The 25,302-nt window shown below is 44.0% G+C and overlaps 1 protein-coding gene across 2 annotated transcripts in view; it reads right to left on the bottom strand.

Annotated features, from left to right (window-relative positions):
* Positions 1 to 25,302, bottom strand: part of LOC124002594 (SLIT-ROBO Rho GTPase-activating protein 3-like) — a 68,981-nt gene that overhangs the window by 17,361 nt on the left and 26,318 nt on the right. For both annotated transcript variants that reach the window (XM_046310132.1, XM_046310133.1), the window contains exons 3-10: positions 21,093 to 21,255; positions 19,038 to 19,100; positions 16,053 to 16,238; positions 15,546 to 15,674; positions 14,660 to 14,881; positions 12,519 to 12,620; positions 10,622 to 10,819; positions 6,345 to 6,429 (exon numbers count right to left, since the gene is read on the bottom strand). In XM_046310132.1, the coding sequence (XP_046166088.1) occupies positions 6,345 to 6,429; positions 10,622 to 10,819; positions 12,519 to 12,620; positions 14,660 to 14,881; positions 15,546 to 15,674; positions 16,053 to 16,238; positions 19,038 to 19,100; positions 21,093 to 21,255 (1,148 nt within the window). The remainder of the gene's footprint in view (positions 1 to 6,344; positions 6,430 to 10,621; positions 10,820 to 12,518; positions 12,621 to 14,659; positions 14,882 to 15,545; positions 15,675 to 16,052; positions 16,239 to 19,037; positions 19,101 to 21,092; positions 21,256 to 25,302) is intronic.

Raw genomic sequence — 25,302 nt, 5'->3', positions numbered from 1 at the left:
AAAATCTGCCGTCTCAGCCACCTCCTGTCACCAAGGGAGTACTCCAAGGCTCGATCCCTCTTCTCAATTTACATTAACATACCTCAGGCAATAGGTAGCTCACTCATCCATTTATATGCAAATGATACAGTCTTATACTCAAGCTGGCCTCTCCCCAGATATTGTGTTAACTTCTGTAGGGTAGGGGGCAGCATTTGGAATTTTGGATGAAAAGCATGCCCAAATTAAACTGCCTTCTACTCAGGCCCAGAAGATAGGATATGCATATAATTAGGAGATTTGGATAGAAAACACTCAAGTTTCCAAAATTGTTAAAATAATGTCTGAGTATAACAGAACTGATTTGGCTGGCGAAAAGATGAGAAAAATCCATTCATGAAGTAGGATATATTTTTTTTTGTCGTTTTCTATTCAATGCCATTACAGTATCCATTGACTTTGGACTCAAATTGCAGTTCCTATGCCTTCCACTAGATGTCAACAGTGTTTATAAATTGTTTCAGGCTTGTATTCTGAAAAATGAGGGAGTAAGAGCAGTCTGAATGAGTGGACCCTACTGTGTCACAGAGCTTTTTCATGCGTGCGACTAGAGAGTGCATTTCTTGTTTACCTTTTATATTGACAACGTTATTGTCCGGTTGAAATATTATCAATTATTTAGGCTAAAAACAAACTGAGGATTGAATATAAACATTGTTTCACATGTTTCTATGAACTTTACGGATACAATTTAGATTTTTTGTCTGCCTGTTGTGACTGCATTTGAGCCTGTGGATTACTGAAGAAAACACGAGGACAAAATGGAGGTTTTCGGATATAAAGAGACTATCGAACAAAAGGAACATTTATTGAATAAATTAATGTCTTCTGAGTTAAAACATATGAAGATCATCAAAGATAAGTGATTAATTTTATCTCTATTTCTGACTTGTGTAACTTCTACTTGGCTGGTTACTGTTTGTAATGATTTGTCTACTGGGCAACGTTCTCAAATAATTGTAAGGTATGCTTTCGCCGTAAAGCATTTTTTAATTCGGACACAGTGGTTGGATTCACAAGAAGTTAATCTTTAAACCAATGTAAAATAGTTGTATCTTTTCTGAATTTTTATAATGAGTATTTCTCTATTTGAATTTGGCGCTCTGCAATCTCACTGGATGTTGGCTAGGTGGGACGCTAAGCGTCCCACATACCCTAGAGGTTAAATGCTCTACAACAAAGCTTTCTTAATGTCCAACAAGCTTTATCTACCCTTAACCTTGTCCTGAACACCTCCAAAACAAAGGTCATGTGGTTTGGTAAGAAGAATGCCCCTCTCCCCACAGGTGTGATTGCTACCTATGAGGGTTTAGAGCTTGAGGTAGTCACCTCATTTCAAGAACTTGGGTGTATGGCTAGACGGTACACTGTCCTTCACTCAGCACATATCAAAGCTGCAGGCTGAAGTTAAATCTAGACTGTGTTTCCTGTATCATAATCGCTCCTCTTTCACCCCAGCTGCCAAACTAACCCTGATTCAGATGACCATCCTACCCACGCTAGATTACGGAGACATAATTTATAGATCGGCAGGTAAGGGTGCTCTCGAGCGGCTAGATGTTCTTTACCATTCGGCCATGATATGCCACTAATGCTCCTAAAAGGACACATTACTGCACTCTATACTCCTCTGTAAACTGGTCATCTCTGTATACCCATCGCAAGACCCACTGGTTGATGCTTATTTATAAAACCCTCTTAGGCCTCACTCCCCCCTATCTGAGATATCTACTGCAGCCCTCATCCTCTACATACAACACTCGTTCTGCCAGTCACATTCTGTTAAAAGTCCCCAAAGCACACAAATCCCTGGGTCGCTCCTCTTTTCAGTTCGCTGCAGCTAGAGACTGCAACAAACACTCAAACTGGACAGTTTTATCTCAATCTCTTCATTCAAAGACTCATGGACACTTACTGACAGTTGTGGCTGCTTTGATGTATTGTTGTCTCTACCTTCTTGCCCTTTGTGCTGTTGTCTGTGCCCAATAATGTTTGTACCATGTTTTGTGCTGCTACCATGTGTTGCTACCAAGTTGTGTTGTCGCCTTGCTATGTTGTCATCTTAGGTCTCTCTTTATGTAGTGTTGTGAGTGTTTTGTCCTATATTTATATTCTATTTTTTTTTCATCCCAGTCCCCCGCAGGAGGCCTTTTGCCTTTTGGTAGGCCGTCATTGTAAATAAGAATTTGTTCTTAACTGACTTACCAAGTTAAATAAAGGTTAAATAAAATATAAAAAATAAATGTATTACAGTCATCTACCGTTCTCACTCTCGGAGTGAAAGCGTTGTTTGCATTGTTCACGACCTGTTACACTTGTGAGAAACAGGTTTTGGATTATTTTAGAACCATCATTTAGGAGTGTTCATGCCTGAACACACCAACCTGCTGAGTTGATACAACGCTCCAGTCAAGACAGATATAAAGGGATGCAGACAGGCAGAGTATATATATTCATGTGATTGAAAGAACCTGAATTTAATCAGGATATTTTCTACTGTTTTTATTTGCTCGGCTTTAGGTCTATGTATTTTACTTAGTTGGCAATGGAAGTTATAGGCCTACTACTGCATTGGTCAATAGAAGTGGTCGTCAACCTTTTCTGAGTAAGTAAAGATCACTTTGAGTCAAAATGCAAGCCGAGATCTAACGCTCAGATTGTTTTTTAAACAAGACTTAAAACACATAAGCCTATGCAACATTGACCAATTAAAAACAGTTGTGCAGCAATGAGGTTTGTACAGTAGGCTATAGGCCCAATACATTATCACTGCATATTGGCTATGCTTGAATTGCCATACAAATGTTGTACTTCGCAGACCATTTTGAAATTATACTTAATTGTTTTTCCTTCCCTCCTCTCACCCAACTCACCGTCCCCCGCCCTCCTTCCCTCCTCTCACCCGACTCACCGTCCCCCGCCCTCCTTCCCTCCTCACACCAGACTCACCGTCCCCCGCCCTCCTTCCCTCCACTCACCCGACTCACCGTCCCCCGCCCTCCTTCCCTCCACTCACCCGACTCACCGTCCCCCGCCCTCCTTCCCTCCACTCACCCGACTCACCGTCCCCCGCCCTCCTTCCCTCCACTCACCCAGACTCACCGTCCCCGCCCCCCGCCCTCACACCCTTCCCTCCTCCTCACACCAGACTCACCGTCCCCCGCCCTCCTTCCCTCCTCACACCAGACTCACCGTCCCCCGCCCTCCTTCCCTCCTCTCACCCGACTCACCGTCCCCCGCCCTCCTTCCCTCCTCTCACCCGACTCACCGTCCCCCGCCCTCCTTCCCTCCTCTCACCCGACTCACCGTCCCCCGCCCTCCTTCCCTCCACTCACCCGACTCACCGTCCCCCGCCCTCCTTCCCTCCACTCACCCGACTCACCGTCCCCCGCCCTCCTTCCCTCCCTCTCACCCGACTCACCGTCCCCCGCCCTCCTTCCCTCCTCTCACCAGACTCACCGTCCCCCGCCCTCCTTCCCTCCTCTCACCAGACTCACCGTCCCCCGCCCTCCTTCCCTCCTCTCACCAGACTCACCGTCCCCCGCCCTCCTTCCCTCTTCACACCAGACTCACCGTCCCCCGCCCTCCTTCCCTCCTCACACCAGACTCACCGTCCCCCGCCCTCCTTCCCTCCTCTCACCCGACTCACCGTCCCCCGCCCTCCTTCCCTCCACTCACCCGACTCACCGTCCCCCGCCCTCCTTCCCTCCACTCACCCGACTCACCGTCCCCCGCCCTCCTTCCCTCCTCTCACCAGACTCACCGTCCCCCGCCCTCCTTCCCTCCCTCACACCAGACTCACCGTCCCCCGCCCTCCTTCCCTCCTCACACCAGACTCACCGTCCCCCGCCCTCCTTCCCTCCTCTCACCCGACTCACCGTCCCCCGCCCTCCTTCCCTCCTCTCACCCGACTCACTGTCCCCCGCCCTCCTTCCCTCCACTGAGAAAAGGGGACACAGTCTTCCAGCTGAAACTCAAGTCGCACTGCATTATTTCTGCCTAATGCAGCAAACCATACGGTTACTCCTATGAAATATTCCTGAATATTAAAAAGACACAAGACGCTAATAATAAAGCAAAATTATTGGAACACTTTGCTACACTCATTCATAGCAGCTGCAGTGCTGGTTGTAAACATGTGGAAGTATGGCTTATAAAAAAGCGCTAACAGTACGGAATAACAACAAACAGGATCCTGCACATAAAAACAGCAGCTCTTTGCTATATTCATTGAGTCTCTCTCTAGTCATGGAGAGAGTCTCACTCAATTGTCTCTCTCGTTTTGAAATCTCAGTATCAACTTTGCTGTGCGTTCAAGGCTTCTTTTTCCAGTCTATGGCTCGAGGAAACTGTGCAGACACGGTGACCTGAGCTATCCGATTGGACAGCGGTAGGACTACATGTAGGACTATATGTGCACTTGATTTGCTCTCTGGGCTTGCCGGGAAGGTGGAGTTCTAACTTCAAAATGGGAACGTTTTGCCTTACCTGGCGCTAGGGCTGCAGAATCAAGTGCATCTACCGGCAACACAATGAAACAAATACAAAAAACAGGAACGCAAGGCTTTATGTTCTTTTTTTTTTTTTTTTACAGAAACACTTGGTGACCGACTAGGAATGCGATCGATCGCGAACGACCGGTTGGGGACCACTGGCCTATGGGCTCTCTCTGAGTTCCAAGCGCAATTTTTTTGCGTCCAATGGAACACCGTGTATCAATGTGTCCATATGGTAAAGGCCGGTGCTCTTGCATTAGTTGCGTTTTAACTGTTAGATTTGTATCATTTTAATTCAGATTTTTTATGATTAACCACGTGAAAATCATTTTGAGAAACGAAAACGTTATTGTTGGAATAAAACTGTTCCACAAAAATGCACATATAACAATAATTATAACTGGCACGCAGATCGATAGAAATGGTCGGATACATTGTAAGCCTCTCCAAACTTGAAAGTCACAAGCTGCCTATGGTCTTAATGTTTGTTTATTATTAAACAAACTTGAGAAAGCGCGTGTACGCAGGGGGTCCGGTGAAGAAAATGGACCCAACTATAGAAATTAAATGCCCGTCCAATTGATTCGTTCTGGTGCCGGCATCTCTAGCTGTAGCCAGAGAAAAATTATGGGGGGGAGTCTCAACCACACACCCACCCGTACAATGACATAACATCCTCCCAGCAGTTGGCTAGCTAGCTAATGTTAGGCTCTCTGCTTTTAGCTTGCCAAATAAATATCTACATAAATAGATAAGCTAGCATATTAGCCACGTTATGACTGACTTGTGATCATTCCCCTTGCTCGTCTGATGGTACTGGCATTCCCAGCCTTTGTTAGCTACATTCGTCAATTCCCCCCAAAAAAATATTTAGTCATTGAAACTGAAACAGTACATACTGAATTGCTGGAGGAAGCCAACAATATACAAGGTCATCTGTGATTTACAACTAGATAGCAATATTTGTTGGACTTCCCAGAATTAGCAGAGATCCCACTCTGGAACTGTGATATGCCCGTAGAGTATATTATGTTCAACAATATATTGAAAAATGTGCCAAATCCTAAATGTTAGATAGACTAAAACTTTTTATTTTGTCTCTATACCACAGCATTTTGGATTTGAGATCAAATGTTTCATATGAAGCAACAGTACAGAATGTCACCTTTTATTTGAGGACATTTTCCTACACATCTGTTTTGCCATTTAGAAATGAAAGCACTTTTATGCATCTTGTCCCCCAACTGAAACGGTGTCAAAAGTATTGGGACAAATTCACATATATGTTTATTAAAGTAGTCAAAAGTTTAGTATTTGGTCCAATATTTCTAGCATGCAATGACTACATCAAGCATGTGACTCTACACACCTTTCGGGGGCATTTGCAGTTTGTTGCGGTTGCGTTTCAGATTATGTTGTGACCAATAGAACTAATGGTAAATAATATATTGTGCATTTTGGAGTGACTTTAATTGTAAATAGGAATATATGTTTCTGAGCACTTCTACATTACTGTGGATACTACCATGATTATGGATAATCCTGACTGAATCGTTTAATATTGATGAGTGAGAAAGTTAGAGGGATAAATATCACAACCCCCCCCCTCCTAATAAAATGAAAACCTCTCATGTTATTGGTAATGGTGAAAAGTTAGCATGTCACTCATAATTATTAACCATTCAATTCATGATCATATAATTGGCAAGTTGCTGCGGGCGCTTTTTAAAAGGGGCGGTGAACGACCAATGAATGGCATTGTGATCCAGAGGTGGCACAACAGCATTGTAACATGAGAGTTGTTCTCACCTTCTCCTAGCGTCTGCTTCAGTAGATCATGCTTGGCCTGTAGTTTAACTATGAGGTTGCTGCCATTCAGGTACTCTTTAAATTTCTATACAGGCAGAGAGAGACGGAGAATGCAAAGAGAGAGAGAGAGAGAAAATACTTTTACAATGTGTAATATGACATTGAGGGGACACTTTTATCCAAAGCAATTTATAGTAAGTAGTACAGTAAGTGAATTAATGTTTAATATGTAATCCTTGCAGGAATTGAACCCGCGACCTCGGCAATCCTAGCTAATGCCACACTCTTACAAACAGAGCCACACAGGACCACACTTGCAACTGTAGGCTACAGTCAGTCCTGCATTACAGCAAAGGTTAATTTCATAATTAATTTGCATGACTTGTATCAGCAAAGCCTTATGATAATACCAGTCAAATGAATTCACAACCAGATGGTTGCCTGTCTGAATTCCACAGGTCATAATGCTGCATAATGAGGAACACTGGAGAAAGCCACTAAAGTTGAGTAGCATAAGTACTCGAATATCAGTATGTAATTCATTAAGATGAAAAAAACATTTCTAATGCACTGTAAGTTGTGTTAATACAATAATAATAATGTATGACACTATTATACTTTTTGTAAAGTGACTTACAGTACACTTATGTGATCCCTGTGGGAATTGAACCCATGATGACAATGTTCTGGGGCCGAGCTGGGCTGAGCTCCCTGCCATCCAGGACCTCTGTACTAGGCGGTGTCAGAGGAAGACGTACATTTTTTTCTAAGAATTCTGCCTTCAAAGCCATAGACTGTTCACTTTGCTACCGCACAGCAAGGTACCGATGCACCGAGTCTGGAACCAACAGGACCCTGAACAGCTTCTACCACCAAGCCATAAGACTGCTAAACAAGACTTCTAAATAGCTCATCAAAATGGCTACCTGCTGCTACTGGCCATTTACCCTTTTTGGACTAAACCTCCTGCACTTGCTCTATGCACACACACTGGACTCTACCCACACACATACCTACATCGACACAATTACAAATTGAAGTCTCTTGGGGTATGTCTCTATAAGCTTGGCACATCTAGCCACTGGGATTTTTTTCCCATTCTTCAAGACAAAACTGCTCCAGCTCCTTCAAGTTGGATGAGTTCCGCCGGTGTACAGCAATCTAAGTCATACCACAGATTCTCAATTGGATTGAGGTCTGGGCTTTGACTAGGCCATTCCAAGACATTTAAATGATTCCCCTTGAACCACCCGAGTGTTGCTTTATCAGTATGCTTAGGGTCATTGTCCTGCTGGAAGGTGTACATCATTCCTAGTCTCAAATATCTGGAAGACTGAAACAGGTTTTCCTCAAGAATTTCCCTGTATTTAGCGCCATCCATAATTGCTTCAATTCTGACCAGTTTCCCAGTACCTGCCGATGAAAAACATCCCCACAGCATGGGATGGTGTTCTCGGGGTGATGCAAGGTGCTGGGTTTGCGCCAGACATAAGGTTTTCCTTGATGGCCAAAAAGCTCAATTTTAGTCTCATCTTACCGGAGTACTTTCTTCCATATGTTTGGGGAGTCTCCCACATGCCTTTAGGCGAACACCAAAAGTGTTGGCTTGCTTTTTTCTGGCCACTCTTCCGTAAAGCCCAGCTCTGTGGAGTGTACGGTTTAAAGTGGTCCTATGGACAGATACTCCAATCTCCGCTGTGGAGCTTTGTAGCTCCTTCAGGGTTATCTTTGGTCTCTTTGTTGCCGCTCTGATTAATTCCCTCCTTGCCTGGTCAGTGAGTTCTGGTGGGCGGCTCACTCTTGGCAGGTTTGTGGTGGTGCCATATTCTTTACATGTTTTAATAATTGATTTAATGGTGCTCCATGGGACATTCAAAGTTTATGATTGTTTTTTTTAATAACCCAACCCTTATCTGTGCTTCTCCACAACTTTGTCCCTGACCTGTTTGGAGAGCTCCTTGGTCTTCATAGTGCCGATTTGTGGTGTTGCAGACTCTGGGGCCTTTCAGAACAGGTGTATATATACTGAGATCATGTGACAGATCATGTGACAAACAGATTGCACACATATGGAATTTATATAACTAATTATGTGACTTCTGAAGGTAATTGGTTCCATCAGATCTTATTTAGGGGCAAAGGGGGTGAATAGATATGCATAGCAAAGGGGGTGAATAGATATGCATAGCAAAGGGGGTGAAAACATATGCATAGCAAAGGGGGTGAAAACATATGCAGAGCAAAGAGGGTGAAAACATATGCAGAGCAAAGAGGGTGAAAACATATGCAGAGCAAAGAGGGTGAAAACATATGCAGAGCAAAGGGGGTGAAAACATATGCAGAGCAAAGGGGTGAAAACATATGCAGAGCAAAGGGGTGAAAACATATGCAGAGCAAAGGGGTGAAAACATATGCAGAGCAAAGGGGTGAAAACATATGCATAGCAAAGGGGTGAAAACATATGCAGAGCAAAGGGGTGAAAACATATGCATAGCAAAGGGGGTGAAAACATATGCATAGCAAAGGGGTGAAAACATATGCAGAGCAAACTGGGTGAAAACATATGCAGAGCAAAGGGGTGAAAACATATGCAGAGCAAAGGGGGTGAAAACATATATGCAGAGCAAAGAGGGTGAAAACATATGCAGAGCAAAGAGGGTGAAAACATATGCAGAGCAAAGAGGGTGAAAACATATGCAGAGCAAAGAGGGTGAAAACATATGCAGAGCAAAGAGGGTGAAAACATATGCAGAGCAAAGGGGTGAAAACATATGCAGAGCAAAGGGGTGAAAACATATGCATAGCAAAGGGGTGAAAACATATGCATAGCAAAGGGGTGAAAACATATGCATAGCAAAGGGGTGAAAACATATGCATAGCAAAGGGGGTGAAAACATATGCATAGCAAAGGGGGTGAAAACATATGCATAGCAAAGGGGTGAAAACATATGCATAGCAAAGGGGTGAAAACATATGCATAGCAAAGGGGTGAAAACATATGCATAGCAAAGGGGGTGAAAACATATGCATAGCAAAGGGGTGAAAACATATGCATAGCAAAGGGGTGAAAACATATGCATAGCAAAGGGGGTGAAAACATATACATAGCAAAGAGGGTGAAAACATATGCATAGCAAAGGGGTGAAAACATATGCATAGCAAAGGGGTGAAAACATATGCATAGCAAAGAGGGTGAAAACATATGCATAGCAAAGAGGGTGAAAACATATGCATAGCAAAGAGGGTGAAAACATATGCATAGCAAAGAGGGTGAAAACATATGCATAGCAAAGAGGGTGAAAACATATGCATAGCAAAGGGGGTGGAAACATATGCAGAGCAAAGGGGGTGAAAACATATGCAGAGCAAAGGGGGTGAAAACATATGCAGAGCAAAGGGGGTGAAAACATATGCAGAGCAAAGGGGGTGAAAACATATGCAGAGCAAAGGGTAGTGAAAACATATGCAGAGCAAAGGGTAGTGAAAACATATGCATAGCAAAGGGGGTGAAAACATATGCATAGCAAAGGGGGTGAAAACATATACATAGCAAAGAGGGTGAAAACATATGCATAGCAAAGGGGGTGAAAACATATGCATAGCAAAGAGGGTGAAAACATATGCATAGCAAAGAGGGTGAAAACATATGCATAGCAAAGAGGGTGAAAACATATGCATAGCAAAGAGGGTGAAAACATATGCATAGCAAAGGGGGTGGAAACATATGCAGAGCAAAGGGGGTGAAAACATATGCAGAGCAAAGGGGTGAAAACATATGCAGAGCAAAGGGGTGAAAACATATGCAGAGCAAAGGGGTGAAAACATATGCATAGCAAAGGGGGTGAAAACATATGCATAGCAAAGGGGGTGAAAACATATGCATAGCAAAGGGGGTGAAAACATATGCATAGCAAAGGGGGTGAAAACATATGCATAGCAAAGGGGGTGAAAACATATGCGCACCTCATTTCCGTTTTAATTGTTTTTGAATTTCTTGAAACAAGTAATTTTTTTCATTTCACTTTACCAATTTGGAGTATTCTGTGTATGTCCATTACATGAAATCCAAATAAAAATCTATTTAAATTACAGGTTGTAATGCAACAAAATACAAAAAACGCCAAGGGGGATGAAAACTTTTACAAGGTCCTGTACCAGGAAGCATTCATACAAATGAGAAGAAAAAAAAAACATTTCTAATGCTTTGTAAGCGTAGTTAGTTGTCAAAGCCAATCACAGTGAAGTCTTAAGTCAAGTGACTTATCAGAGCCACTCACAGTGAAGTAGAAGCCCTCCGTCTCCTGCTGGTTGGCTCGTCTCTTAGCAACGTTGACCTTGCTCATGTAGGAGTCGGACGAGGCAGACTTGACCGACTCAGTGGACTGGCTGTGCTGGAAAGCCTCAGACACATCAAAGTCCTCAACCGTCAGCATGTCCTGCAGCGTCTGCATGGTGGCATCCAGGGTCTTTCTTACCTAAGAAATACAAAAACATCAATATTCACAGTGTTTTCCTTGCACACAATGAGACTTCAATTGTAATTGTATAATGCTTGTATACATCTGTATGGGACTGTATGAACAGTGGACTAATGAAACAAATACCAAAAGATAGTTTGAGTCGATTTTTCCTTTAAGAGCTAAATGTAAAATTAAAGAACAAAATGTCCCACATCTACACTAGTATGACTTCTGCAGACACCATCTTGATCACAGTAGTACATCCTACAACCGCTTGCATAATATATAATGTAAAGTTCAGTCGGCCCGGTAGGGGACATGTTTTCTGGTGTGAGTGTGTGACCGTGTGAAGATAATTAGGAAGATAACTGGTGTTTCTGTCTGTGTGAGAGGGAGAGGAACTGAGCAGAGGGAGCACCTCCATATTCATAGGAGATAAGCTGAACGCATAGCACAAATATGGTGACCTTTACACACATCTGTCTGAATCACTGCAGCAGCATCAAGCCAGCAGGCAGGCAGACAGGCAGGCAGGCTCTGTAGCTGGAGGCCTGGATGTAGTGATAGCTGCTAGGGCCTGGCTGCCTGCCTGGTTTGGTGGGCGACGGGGAAGAGATGGAAGATGAGGGTCAACCCTAGGGCCACACCTTCGTCAGTTTAGAAGATGTATTGTGCATGAACGCTGCTTGGGTGACAGTACTCATAAAGTAGGGGCTCCCCTGCCCGCTTGTTAGATGAGAGGCGATCCCAGGGGCTACACTTTGCTTGTGAGAGAGAGTGTGCGTGAATGCATTATTGTGTGTGTGAATGTTTGTGAGAGGGAGGGACTGTGTGTGTGTGTGTGTACGCGCGCGCTTCATTATAGTGTGAGTAGGAGAACGCCTCCAGCCGACATGAACATGGTCAACGGTACAGTAATGCAGTCAGTGTGTGGTTCACCAGAGCTGCTGAGGTCATCTGTTGGCCCTGAGTGGATATAAGCCTGTCTGTTTGAGTATTCATGATGTGCATCTAAACATGAGTTACAATGTTTGCCTATAGGCCTCTGCCTAGATGGATTTCTGAAGAGACAAGAAAAGACTGACAGTATATCAGTTTTAACATACTGAATGTTTCCATATCCTGTATGCATGTTTTTCCCTAAAATGTTCAGCAGGGCACAACTTGTGTAACACACAATCGTATAGGTATTGGATGAAGCTCAATGTTAAATTCAAATCTCCCTACTATCATATCTAAGCCAATATGATACCAATCTAGATGAAAAATCGCAAATCGACTTGGAGGTACACAACACACTACTCGCCTTTCATCATGAGCCGTCCGGCCGTTACCGGACTTTTTAACAGGGTTATTAGCAAATTGTTGTAAGAGTATTTTCTGTGCCTACCAAGTCTAGACATCGGATTAAAACGAGACTATAGCGTCCATAAAGTGACCATTGGACTTCATTTTTGGGGGGATTGACTAAGTTTGTGGGTTTAAACATTTAAAAAACATAGATATGTATAATTTATCGTTCTCACGTGCTCATTTCTGTCTATTAAGAATCAACGATGTGGTACCTTTTTGTAACATTCTCTGACATGTACAATAAGGACAATACTCATGACATTCCTATCTACAATGTTCCACAAGTTTTACCTACTGAACATGGCCCAGGTGGTAAGTTTACCGACTCTGACCATGTGACTATGTTAGGGTTAGAGCTCACCTCCTCGTTCTCTATCTTGAGCGTGCCCAGGCGTGACTGGAGCTGGTGGTGACGCATCAGGAGCTCCGTCTGCACCGGCTGCTGGGCACTCACCTGACACACCTGGTGAAGATTGATTAGATTAGATGGATGGATACTGTAGATAGAGATCAGGGTTTCCGTTAAGAACATGTGGCACCGGACAAGGTGATTTAAAGATTTAAATTTACAGGACCCATATGCATTGGGTTCGTAACCCATTAGGGCGTCTACCCCCGTTGCTCAGAATGACAGAAATAACATTTACATTGTTGGGTTCTGAGAATAGGAAATATACTTTTTCATATCACTGAGAGAGAGAGAGAGAGAGAGAGAGAGAGAGAGAGAGAGAGAGAGAGAGAGAGAGAGGGTAATATATAACATTTACATTATGTCAGGATATGTTATTGTTAGCCATCAGGGATCCTATGGGAGGGAAACTCGGAGGAGAAGAGAGACAGTCTGGTGCCAGTCACCATGACAGCCTTGCGTTGGTGAGGAGTGAGCACTTTGGGGTAGAGGCCAGATCAGATGAAGTGAGGAAGAACAGATTTCACTAAGGTTCTGTCTATAGCAACAGAGATGCATTGGTTGTTCAGATGGGTGGGAGGAGACACAGCATAGAAGAAAGAGTTAAATAATAGTGCTTGGGTGAATATGTTTTCATCGATTCAGCTGTTCGTTCCTTTGGGAAGAATAAACTTGGGTTTAAGACTTCACAGTGTCCGTTGAGTTATTACTCTAATAATCAGAACCTAACAACATTATGTTAATTCATTTTAACAGAACATGCAACTCCTGCAATGAAGCAGCCAATAAAACGTCATTTTCAATCATTTGCGGGATTCGAAACAGTGAACCTGATGCCAGCGGAATATGACAGAGATGAAAATCTACTTAGAAAGACTAGGACGGGTTGCTAATATGACTAGGATTGTGCCTTTGGCTTCTGGACAACAAAAGAAAGTTGATATGAAAACCAACAGAACAGGAGAGAAATGGCATATGAGGAAGTCTTTCATAGGCAGCGCAGGTGGCAAAAGGCCTAGTTGATTATTGAGTTGCAGCTGTCAGCGGGAAAGCATCTAAGATATGTGTGAAGATGTGTATATTTTTAAATGTTGAGACAATTATCTTTACACATTCATTGTTTTATTTGCCCTTTGATTGTGCATTATGATCCATTCCCATGACATACTGTACGTCACCAGTAGTAAATGTACCGTTAATGCCCGTCATTTGGTTACATACATTTTTGTTAATGCATTGTAGTACTAATTAGGCCTTACAGTCATTTACCATTCTCATACTTGGGGTGGAAATGCGTTTTGCAGAGTTCCCAACCTGCTGCACTTGTGAGAAACAAGTTTAGGTTCATTTCGTAACTATCGTTTACGAGTTTTGCCAATATTTTTTATCATCTTTTGTTTGGAGTGCTCCATGTGAGCAATGAGCATGGGTCTGGTTTCTCTGCCTGGTTCATGTTGAGGGAGCAAGCACAGAAGTAGCCTACCTGGCCTGCTGCACACATATGTAGGAAAGTGCCCATTTGGGGATGTTTTCTGCTGGTCTTAACTCACCATATCTACCACTAATAAGCTGAGCTTTTCAGTCATTATTTCTTCACCCCACACAGTACAAGTAAGTCAATGAAGTCTTTTTTTTTTAAACATCTTTGCAGATGATAGCCTAATAGTTCCTATTTGAAAATGATTTCCAGCAATCTCCTCCTCAATAATAACCAAGCCTCATTGTGAAAGAGCAAAATACCATGATCTGATGATGCCATATATCCAGTGGAAAAGTCATAAAATACCTTTCCCTTGCACAAAAACAGCTGTCTGACCCAAACTCACTGGCATGGGGAACCTTGAAGGCCTGGAATAGGCTAGTTGATAGAATGTTGCAAAGTTCACTAGAGACAGCTTCAGGCCAGACCCAGTTGATTGATTTGATACAATGTTGCATTTGAAACCTCAAGTCAAGACAGACAAAGGGAGGCAGAGAGGCTGAGTAGAAAGAAAATCTGCTTGAAAAAAAACAGAATTTTCAGCAGTATATTTTCGACCCTGGCATTGCTGTTACAATCACCCCTCCAATCACGCACCCTCCGCCTCCCTCACCTCATCGCCCATGTGTGGCTGGTAGTCGAAGCGTGTGGGCGGGCAGAAGATCTGACTGTGCATGTCCATGACCCTGTGTTTGTCCCCTCTGACATCCATGGCATCCACGGCCCCCTCCAGCTGGTCCAGCCCCTCGTGGCGGGACGTCTCCAGGCTGTACTCTGCAGACAGGTAGGTCCTCAGGGTCCGCGCCAGGCTGGCATGGTAGCCCATGTCACAGCACTGGGGGGAGGCATGGACAACACAACACACCGTCATTACCATAGAAATAACTAACCCTTTCCCCAGGTCACAGACAGGAAAAATACAGTCATTACGACAGCAATAAACATAAACCTCACCCAGGTTGGGATGAGTAGGAAAACTACCCAGTCATAAAAGTCACGTTCACAATCATTGTTTTTCTTCCATCCAGAACCTGACAATCGTTCCTCAAATGTCTAATAAATAAATATGTATACCAAATACAGTCATTACCATAGAATTAGAACTACTACAATGGAAATGTCTGTTCTAGTAATTATATTTCTATGGTTACCACCATTGGGAAGCACATAATGTTAGTTCCCAAACCAATGGGGAGAGATACTGTGTCACAAGACGCTATTATGCTTCCATCTATCAAACTATCTTACTGTATCAATTATTCATTAAATCCATTGCAATCAATAAAATGCTAACTTCAAACAAAATAGGAGATACTGTGTCAGATGCTACTCTGCTTCAATCAATCAAACTATTGTATCTATTATTCATTGCAATCAATAGAACGCTAACTTTGAATAAAATACCCTGTATTACAAGATGCTACTGGGCTTTTGTGTACCAAATGGATTCTTCCATTCTCATGTTGTTGTAATCAGCATGTCCTGTACCACCCACTCACATCTATCATGTCAGAGACATCGTGGATGTAATATTTGGCCACCAGAGCATTGGTCGCGGCCAGGTTCAACAAATAGTCGTTCCGGGCTTTAGTGCACTTCAGCTTGTTTTCAGAGTATTTGGCTTGTCTCTGGGGAGAGAGGGAGAAGGAGAGAGAGAGAGAGACAGGGGGGGTGGTAAGAGAGGGAGACAGAGAGACAAAAATCAGTAAAGCATAGATGATCTTTCTAAAAGGATTCTTATAGCAAGGGTGTAAAACATTTTGTTCCATCTACGGAAGTCTAATCTGATCAAAATCATTTACATGCGACATATGAAACAAGAGGTCCAGTCTCACCACGGCAACAAAACCAGTTAACGTTTCTGGTCATTAGTATATACTTGTACATTAACTGATGAAATGTCAGAGGCTAATGCATCCAAGTCCTCAGAGCTTTTACAGACAATTGGGAGAACACACACACACACACACACACACACACACACACACACACAGCCCAAGCCACACCTTCTCCTTCATCTTCTCCATCTTCTTGACGGAGCTGCGTCGCTGTGGGCGGTCGTCGTGGCGCATGAGGCTGGTGCTGACCTCATTGGCCTTTCCAATCTGCTTCTCTTCCTGTTTCTCCGCCTCCTTCAGCTTGCTCTCGGCGCTGACGCTCTCGGCGTGGTACATGTGGTAGGTCTTCATCACCTACCCAGGGACAGGAGGACGACAAGGGTTAGAGCGGTGTGTCAGTGTGAACATTAAAACAGGACATCGTACAGCACATTAAAACAGGACATCGTACAGCACATTAAAACAGGACATCGTACAGCACATTAAAACAGGACATCGTACAGCACATTAAAACAGGACATCGTACAGCACATTAAAACAGGACATCGTACAGCACATTAAAACAGGACATCGTACAGAACAATAAAACAGGACATCGTACAGAACAATAAAACAGGACATCGTACAGAACATTAAAACAGGACATCGTACAGAACATTAAAACAGGACATCGTACAGAACATTAAAACAGGACATCGTACAGAACAATAAAACAGGACATCGTACAGCACATTAAAACAGGGCATCGTACAGCACATTAAAACAGGGCATCGTACAGCACATTAAAACAGGACATCGTACAGAACAATAAAACAGGACATCGTACAGAACAATAAAACAGGACATCGTACAGAACATTAAAACAGGACATCGTACAGAACAATAAAACAGGACATCGTACAGCACAATAAAACAGGACATCGTACAGAACAATAAAACAGGACATCGTACAGAACATTAAAACAGGACATCGTACAGAACAATAAAAATCAACTACATGTACACGAAGTTCACGTCAAGGCTCGTGGTCTGGACGTTGACATTGGTCATGAGACTAACTCAACGGAGTAACGAGGCAATACACTAAAACATCACGATAAGCGTGTAACAGACGACGTCAACGGGAGATTGTTTAGACGTGCATATCTAAAGTTAGGATTCGGCATACTAATCCGCGTGTCCTGTAGACGGAATGAGAACACAGAAAGGCAGCTACTGTCAAATCTGTTAAGGATTTGTGACCGGGCGCTAAAATTAGGTTACTTCTGTTCTGTTTCTCTCCCCTCACGCACTACAAACTCACCCTCTCTCTCTTACACGTCTCCTAGCAACTCTGACTGAGGTAATCGATGGTGAGGAGAGCGCAAGTGAAACCAGCAGGAAGATTGTCGTAGCCAAGGTTACAGAGATCTTTTTCCTCGAGCCGAGTCACAGAGAACCCTTCCTCGTTCCGCTGGCTGCTGCTGGGTGTGAAACAAGAGCGGAGCCTTTGGTTCTGACTGGAAGTCAGATCAAGCTTGGGACGTGTTGAAGCCGAGCTGGCGCTCAATTGTGCATTATGCATCAACACTGTACATAAAACATGTACAAGTATGTACAAGTACAAGCTATTAACTATGTCACCGACTGCGTGCAGGTGAGCGTATAATGAGACGTACACAATGATAAAAAGCTAAATCAATGAAAATCTGCATCATTCTGTTGCATGTCATGCAGAATCATTCCTCATGTGGCCATTTAGTGCATTTAAAGCCCAGGCATTTTCAATTGGTTGCATGCTTGCTGCTGCACAGTGTGGTCGTGTTATTTGACCAATGCTCACTGGCCTGCCTACAACACTTAAATATCTATCTGAGGGATGTGAATGGACAGACACTGCATGTGTCGACACGAGTCAGTCACAGCCACTCTATGTCCATTTCAACACAGTGTTCCAACCAAAACGAACAAACAGGATCAACATTCTAATACAATTGATATAATACCAGCCTCTGTAATGTGGCTGCTGGTTTAGCTGTCTGGCTGGTGGACAATGTCATTCTCTACGTATTGATTGTAATCCAGGACTCTGGCTAAACAGCCGATAGAGTCCACACTGTCTATGTTACAGAGCAATGCCCTGGCATGCCAGAAATAGGCATCACATTTCACAAATGAGTGCCTTCCTGTCACAAACACACATTCACGCATGCACAAGCACACACATCAAATCACACAATGTCAGGAAGACAAAAGGAGCTGATCGTGGACTACCCCAAAGCCATAAGACTGTTGAACAGTTAATTAAACACCTGCCTACATGTACATTGTACTTCAAATCAATCAATCACCAAAACCAAACCTACATGTACATATTACCTAAATCCATCACCCCAACTACTTCGTACCCCAGTACACGACTCGGTACTGGTACTCCTTGTATACAACTTATATATAGCCTCGCTATTGTTATTTTATTGTGTTACCATTTTCTTTTAATCCATTTCTAATGTTCTTACTTTTTAACTGCATTGTTGGGAAAGGGCTCGTGAGTAAGTACTTCACGGTACACATTCAATTTACAGACAGAAGGATGCCAATTTACTTTAACAACAGATCTGTGTAGCATGGGCTGAATATGTAAATATGTGACGACGCACCTTGGCAGCGAGCAGACCTCCACTGCAATGGAAACTGCTGAGTCGGCTTGGAGCAGAGCCAATGGCAAGTACAGTTTCTCCTTCAACTACAACGTCTCTCACAGCGGGAGGAAAAATGCTAATTCTTAATGTCCTCCAGGGCAGAAAGAAATGACCTGTGCAGCTAGGCTGTGCTGCTGGAGTGCTGATAAAGCTATTCTGCTCTGGGCAGATCCTGGGCAACCCAGAGCCAACAGAGCAGAGAGTCAAGAGGGTCTGAGGTGGGTCTAGCGGAATGGCGTAAGCTTCAGGAGGCTAACTAACAAACATGGGGAGTGGATGGAAGGAGACACTTTACAGTACAAAGATATTGGGGAAGAGAAAAGGAAGGAGAGAGAGAGAGAAAAAAAAGAGCAAGGCCGAGAGCGTGAGAAAGAGAAAGAGAGAGTCAAGAGAGAGAGACAGACCGAAAGAAAGAGGGGTGAGAGAGAGAGACAGAAAGAAGGACGAGCGAGAGAATGAGATGTTTACTCACAGTGTAGAGCTCATTCGTGACTTTTACCAACTCCTCGTGCATCTGCACCCCGATGTCTTTGCTCTGAAAAGAAGCAGAGGAAGCATGAAGTGTGCAAATCAATCTCACAGGTGACAGGAAGAACATGTTTACCATTAACAGACCTGGTTGTTTCCCTGAGGCATGAATACATCTCTTTCCCCGGGATTATGTGTCTGTATGGAAGAGGCGCGTTTCCCTTTGACGTGTTCGTATGGGAGAGATGACTGAACACCACGACATGTTGTTTCTCTCCATTTATGAAAAAGGCTGTGTACAGGCAGGCAGCTAATAGACGAGGAAGTATGGAAGGCAGAGTGGTTTAAATAATCCTGTAAGAGTAGGAAACGGTTTTCCTCTTCAGTAATACACTACAGAGTGTGTTACAGGTTAAAAGAGCAGTATTTAGGAGTCAGTGGTGGTAGGTTGTAACGGCCATGGGTTGTTATGCCCAGCAGCAGTGAGTTCGGCCTAATGAACTCCACTTTCCTCAGAGATTGGTGCTATGGCAGCAACACTACATTTACGCATATAAGAACAACTTAAAACAGTATTCATTAGCATTATTTTTAGTTTAGTATATTCATGTTGCACAATATTTGCTTCTACATTGAACCCGGATGGTATGTGGTATGGAATGCATAGATCAGGGATCAGCCCATGACGATTTTTTTTCTTGAGCGGATGATCGGCGGGCCGAATTACAAATCATTTGTAGACTGAAAATTAAAAAAAATACCTCAAAAAGCCCAAACAGATATAACATATGACTAAAATAACCATTTCAAACCATGCTAACATTGGTCTCTTGGTGTGGGAATACCTGAGGACAGATTTGCAAAATTAAAATAACTTGGATCTGATTTCCTGGTGTTTTTACAGTCACGGCCATGTGACTGCCCTTAGATGGTTGGTTGCAACCATGACACATTTTTTTTTTTTGCTCAGAAAATGTGAGGGGCCAAATAATACCACCTGTGGAACAAATCCATCAGTTGGGGAACCCTGGCATAGATGGTGCTACTGCTATCATCCTTGACATTGTAACAGACTTTACACCACAACTCAACAGCAGTGGGAGAGATTTTATCATTTTACAACAGGCAATTACTCAGCCACCTCTCTCTGAACTGCCCACCAGGCAGCAACAACTCAGCCCACCAGGCAGGAACAACTCAGCCCACCAGGCAGGAACAACTCAGCCCACCAGGCAGGAACAACTCAGCCCACCAGGCAGGAACAACTCAGCCCACCAGGCAGGAACAACTCAGCCCACCAGGCAGGAACAACTCAGCCCACCAGGCAGGAACAACTCAGCCCACCAGGCAGGAACAACCCACCAGGAAAGAGTAACCCAGCCTCATCACGGCTCCCCCTGACAGCATATCCATTCCCAGAGGACATAAATCATGTGAGACCTCAGCCGGTTGCTGTGGATCGATACTGATCTGTGCTTCCCCCAGCCAGACCGTTCCATCATACTGTAGTCCCTGAACCATGGCCACTCTCTGCTCTAACTCTCTCTCTGAGACATGCTTTATAGCTCTGATGGGTCCTAGGCTATAGCTAATGTGTGTACTTAGGTGAAGATTAACAGGGACATTTCATGCAGCAATGTATCCTTCAGTCATTTAATGACATGAAAATTGCAGGATAGAAGCTGAGATTATACTTGTAGTTTGTTTACCAGATGTAGCTTCTTTACCACTTTAGAAAGACAAAGATGTTGTGAAGAACAGGAAACGCTGGAGGAGGGAGCAGGTGACACAGAGAAAGGGAAGAAAAGACATTTGAAGGTGGGGAACACATCTCTCAGCTGTAGGTCTGCCATCCAGAGGTAGACAGGGTTGGTACTAGGCCAGCCTGACAGCACATACTGTAGGTTAATATCCCAGGCGTGTGTGTGTGTAATCACCCCTATGTGCTTCCACTTCATCTTTCCCTCCTTCAAATTCCTTTCCTTTCCCTGTATCACCTGCGTCCTCCTCCAGCTTCTGTGTGCATGTGTGTGTGTGTTTGTGGGGGGGGGGTCCTGACCTTTTTGAAAAGTCTGATGACATCCTCTCCGACGTGTGCCAGGCGGAAGATGACGTTGTTGTTGTAGAGGTCGCTGAGGGTAGCATGATCTCTGCTCTCTCTCCTTGTCTGGTTCAGGACCAAGTACCAACAGTTCACTGTCGACAGCAGGTTCTGGTCCTTCCTGGAAATAACAGGGGAGGGGGGGGGGGGGGGGGGTTTAATGTAACCAATATTATTGCTTGTCCCCACTATCGTTTAGCTAGCAGATACTAGTGTGGAAATTAACAGCAGAGAAGGTGAGGTGTTGTTAAATGAAAGCCTGTAGGTGAGATGAAGCTTTGATGTGGAGATGGAGACATACGTTTATCACATTCTCTTCATTTCCTGTAGAGGAGGAAAAGGAAGTAGCACACAGTGAAAGAAGGAAACTAAGTCTCACCACCACAGTCAGATAGGCATCTTGGGCTGAGCATGCTGACTGAAGTAACATTGCGTGAGGGGGGGGGGGGGGGGGGGGGTATCTTTTATATTATGACATTTTGCTAACCATGCACCGCTCTGCATATCACAATCAAAAGCCTATTTGATAAGGAACCTCTAGTCTTTTCTACAAACCCATCAATAACCACAGGTTGAGTAACGAACAAGTGACTTCGGAGGAGTCTGCACAACGACAGCAAGCTAACCAGTCATATAGCGCAACACCACTCAGAATAAACTGCATGACATTGCTTCAAGAGGACGGTTCGCCCGTTTCTTTAATGCGATGTAATTGTTATAATGAAACGATAGTGTACAGTTCGAGGTTCCTCTCCTTAATTATTACTGACACATCATAATGCATATCAGAGTCTTCCACAGGAGCAGAGTCTTGATCTCAGTCAGTCTCTCCAAGTCAGGGTTGGGGTCAATTACAATTGAAGGCAGTCAATTGAAGAAGGGATTTGAATGAAAAATAATAACAAATAATAATAAATATTATAATTTTTTTTTAAATTGCATTTAATTTTCAGTTTTTAGAGAAGTGATTGAAAAACTTGTTTTTGTATTATTGTATGAGAATTTACTTCCTGAATTGACTGCCTTCCATTTCAAATAGACTCAAACTCTGCTCAAAATCTTTCCCACTCTGGGAGCACCTGACTCCAGTCTCTCCAACCATACAAGTGAAAAGATGTCAAAACAGACCATAAAAAGAATAAGGAAAGAAGTTCCTGGCGTGGATAGTTAAAAGAGACTAGCTTTAATATGTTGCTCCGGGTAGCCTAGGCTACTCCACAGCCCACACCTCTGGGGCTCTCGTCAGGTCCTTCCTTTTCATCCAGCATCCTTTGAATAGAAAGTCCCCATAGCTTCCCTATCTGTGGTGGAGGATGTGAATGATTGATCCTGGACATACAGTCGGCTTTCAGGAACTCAATTGGGGCCCGACCCAGCAAGTAGCTCTGCACTGAATCAAAGTAAACTATCTTGGCAGACTTATAGTCTAAGAAGTTCTTATAGAGGTTATATACTCTAAGAGCTGTCTCTGAGCTGTCCATTGCAGATAACAGACCACTACCAGCAGGGGACCAACACTGCAGTGATCTGCACTGCACGGAACTGGAGATGGTATAATGACCCTTTTCCCCATGCATGCATTCTTCTCGAGCAACTTGAAAACCTGACAATATCAAAACTGATACAAAGGGAAGGAGACCACTGAAGGTTTGAGGAAATAAAAAGAGAGAGAGAGCGCTCTGGAGCGAGGGCGGGAGAAGAGGGAGGGCATGGATGGAATTATTAAACATGGAGATTCTAGCAGCCAAGTGAGCGCAGCACTCGGTGAGTTCTGAATCACACCTTTGAAAGACAGAAATAATGATTGCCATTTAATGTGAGGAGGGTGCAACTGGGACAATGGGGTGTCGAGAGAGGAGAACAGAGAAAGATAAGAAAATTGAGAAGGAGAGGAGAATAGAGAAAGAGGGGAGAATGATCCATGTATTCTCTGATAGTCTACACAGTATCTCATCCATATAGATTCCACTAAAACCAATTGACCAATAGAGGAAGCTACTCAAAAAGCCAAGGAGGATGTCAAGCAAGGGGCTGCATAGTCAGGTCAAGTGCAATAGTAAATAAGGACATGTCTGTCTCTGTGTGTGTGTCTCTCTCTCGCTGCGTGTGTGTGTGGGTGTGTTTCTCTTTCTATGCGTGTGTGGGTGTGTGTATGTGTATATATATATATATATATATATATATATATATATATATATATATATATATATATATATATATATATACTGCTCAAAAAAATAAAGGGAACACTAAAATAACACATCCTAGATCTGAATGAATGAAATATTCTTATTAAATATTTTTATTTATTTCCATAGTTGAATGTGCTGACAACAAAATCACACAAAAATTATCAATGGAGATCAAATTTATCAACCCATGGAGGTCTGGATTTGGAGTCACACTCAAAATTAAAGTGGAAAACCACACTACAGGCTGATCCAACTTTGATGTAATGTCCTTAAAACAAGTCAAAATGAGGCTCAGTAGTGTGTATGGCCTCCCTACAATGCCTGGGCATGCTCCTGATGAGGTGGCGGATGGTCTCCTGAAGGATCTCCTCCCAGACCTGGACTAAAGCGTCCGCCAACTCCTGGACTGTCTGTGGTGCAACGTGGTGTTGGTGGATGGAGCGAGACATGATGTCCCAGATGTGCTCAATTGGATTCAGATCTGGGGAACGGGCGGGCCAGTCCTTAGCATCAACGCCTTCCTCTTGCAGGAACTGCTGACACACTCCAGCCACATGAGGTCTAGCATTGTCTTGCATTAGGAGGAACCCAGGGCCAACCGCACGAGCATATGGTCTCACAAGGGGTCTGAGGATCTCATCTCGGTACCTAATGGCAGTCAGGCTACCTCTGGCGAGCACATGGAGGTCTGTGCGGCCCCCCAAAGAAATGCCTCCACACAATGACTGACCCACCGCCAAACTGGTCATGCTGGAGGATGTTGCAGGCAGCAGAACGTTCTCCACGGCGTCTCCAGACTGTCACGTCTGTCACATGTGCTCAGTGTGAACCTGCTTTCCTCTGAAGAGCACAGGGCGCCAGTGGCGAATTTGCCAATCTTGGTGTTCTCTGGCAAATGCCAAACGTCCTGCACGGTGTTGGACTGTAAGCACAACCCCCACCTGTGGACGTCGGGCCCTCATACCACCTTCATGGAGTCTGTTTCTGACCGTTTGAGCAGACACATGCACATTTGTGGCCTGCTGGAGGTCATTTTGCAGGGCTCTGGCAGTGCTCCTCCTGCTCCTCCTTGCACAAAGGCGGTCCTGCTGCTGGGTTGTTGCCCTCCTACGGCCTCCTCCACGTCTCCTGATGTACTGGCCTGTCTCCTGGTAGCGCCTCCATGCTATGGACACTACCCTGACAGACACAGCAAACCTTCTTGCCACAGCTCGCATTGATGTGCCATCCTGGATGAGCTATCAGTGTTGCTTCCTAAGTGGACAGTTTGATTTCATAGAAGTGTGATTGACTTGGAGTTACATTGTGTTGTTTGTGTTCCCTTTATTTTTTTGAGCAGTGTGTATATATATATATGTGTGTGTGTGTGTGTGTGTGTGTGTGTGTGTGTGTGTGTGTGTGTGTGTGTGTGTGTGTGTGTGTGTGTGTGTGTGTGTGTGTGTGTGTGTGTGTGTGTGTGTGTGTGTGTGTGTATAGGCCCACTAACTGGGGATCCAGGCCCACCTACTGGGGAGCCAGGCCCAGCCAATCAGAATGAGTTTTACCACACGAAAGGGCTTTATTACAGACCAAAATACTACTCTGTTTCATAAGCTATCCGGGTGGCTGGTCTCAGACAATCTCACAGGTGAAGAAGCCGGATGTGGAGGTCCTGGGCTGTGGTTGTGAGGCCAGTTGGACATACTGCCAAATTCTCAAAAACGACATCGGCTTATGGTAGAGAAATTAACATTATCTGGCAACAGCTCTGGTGGACATTCCAGCAGTCAGCATGCCAATTGCGCACGCTCTCAAGCCATCTGTGGCATTGTGTTGTGTGACAAAACTGCACATTTTAGAGAGGCCCTTTTATTGTCCCCAGCACAAGGTGCATCTGTGTAATGATCATGCTGTTTAATCAGCTTCTTGATTATCCACACCTGTCAGGTGGATGAATTATCTTGGCAAAGGAGAAATGCTCACTAAAAGGGATATAA

This window comes from Oncorhynchus gorbuscha, linkage group LG18 (genome assembly GCF_021184085.1).
Source record: "Oncorhynchus gorbuscha isolate QuinsamMale2020 ecotype Even-year linkage group LG18, OgorEven_v1.0, whole genome shotgun sequence".
NCBI lineage: Eukaryota > Metazoa > Chordata > Actinopteri > Salmoniformes > Salmonidae > Oncorhynchus > Oncorhynchus gorbuscha.
This window is presented reverse-complemented; position numbering and strand designations above follow the sequence as displayed.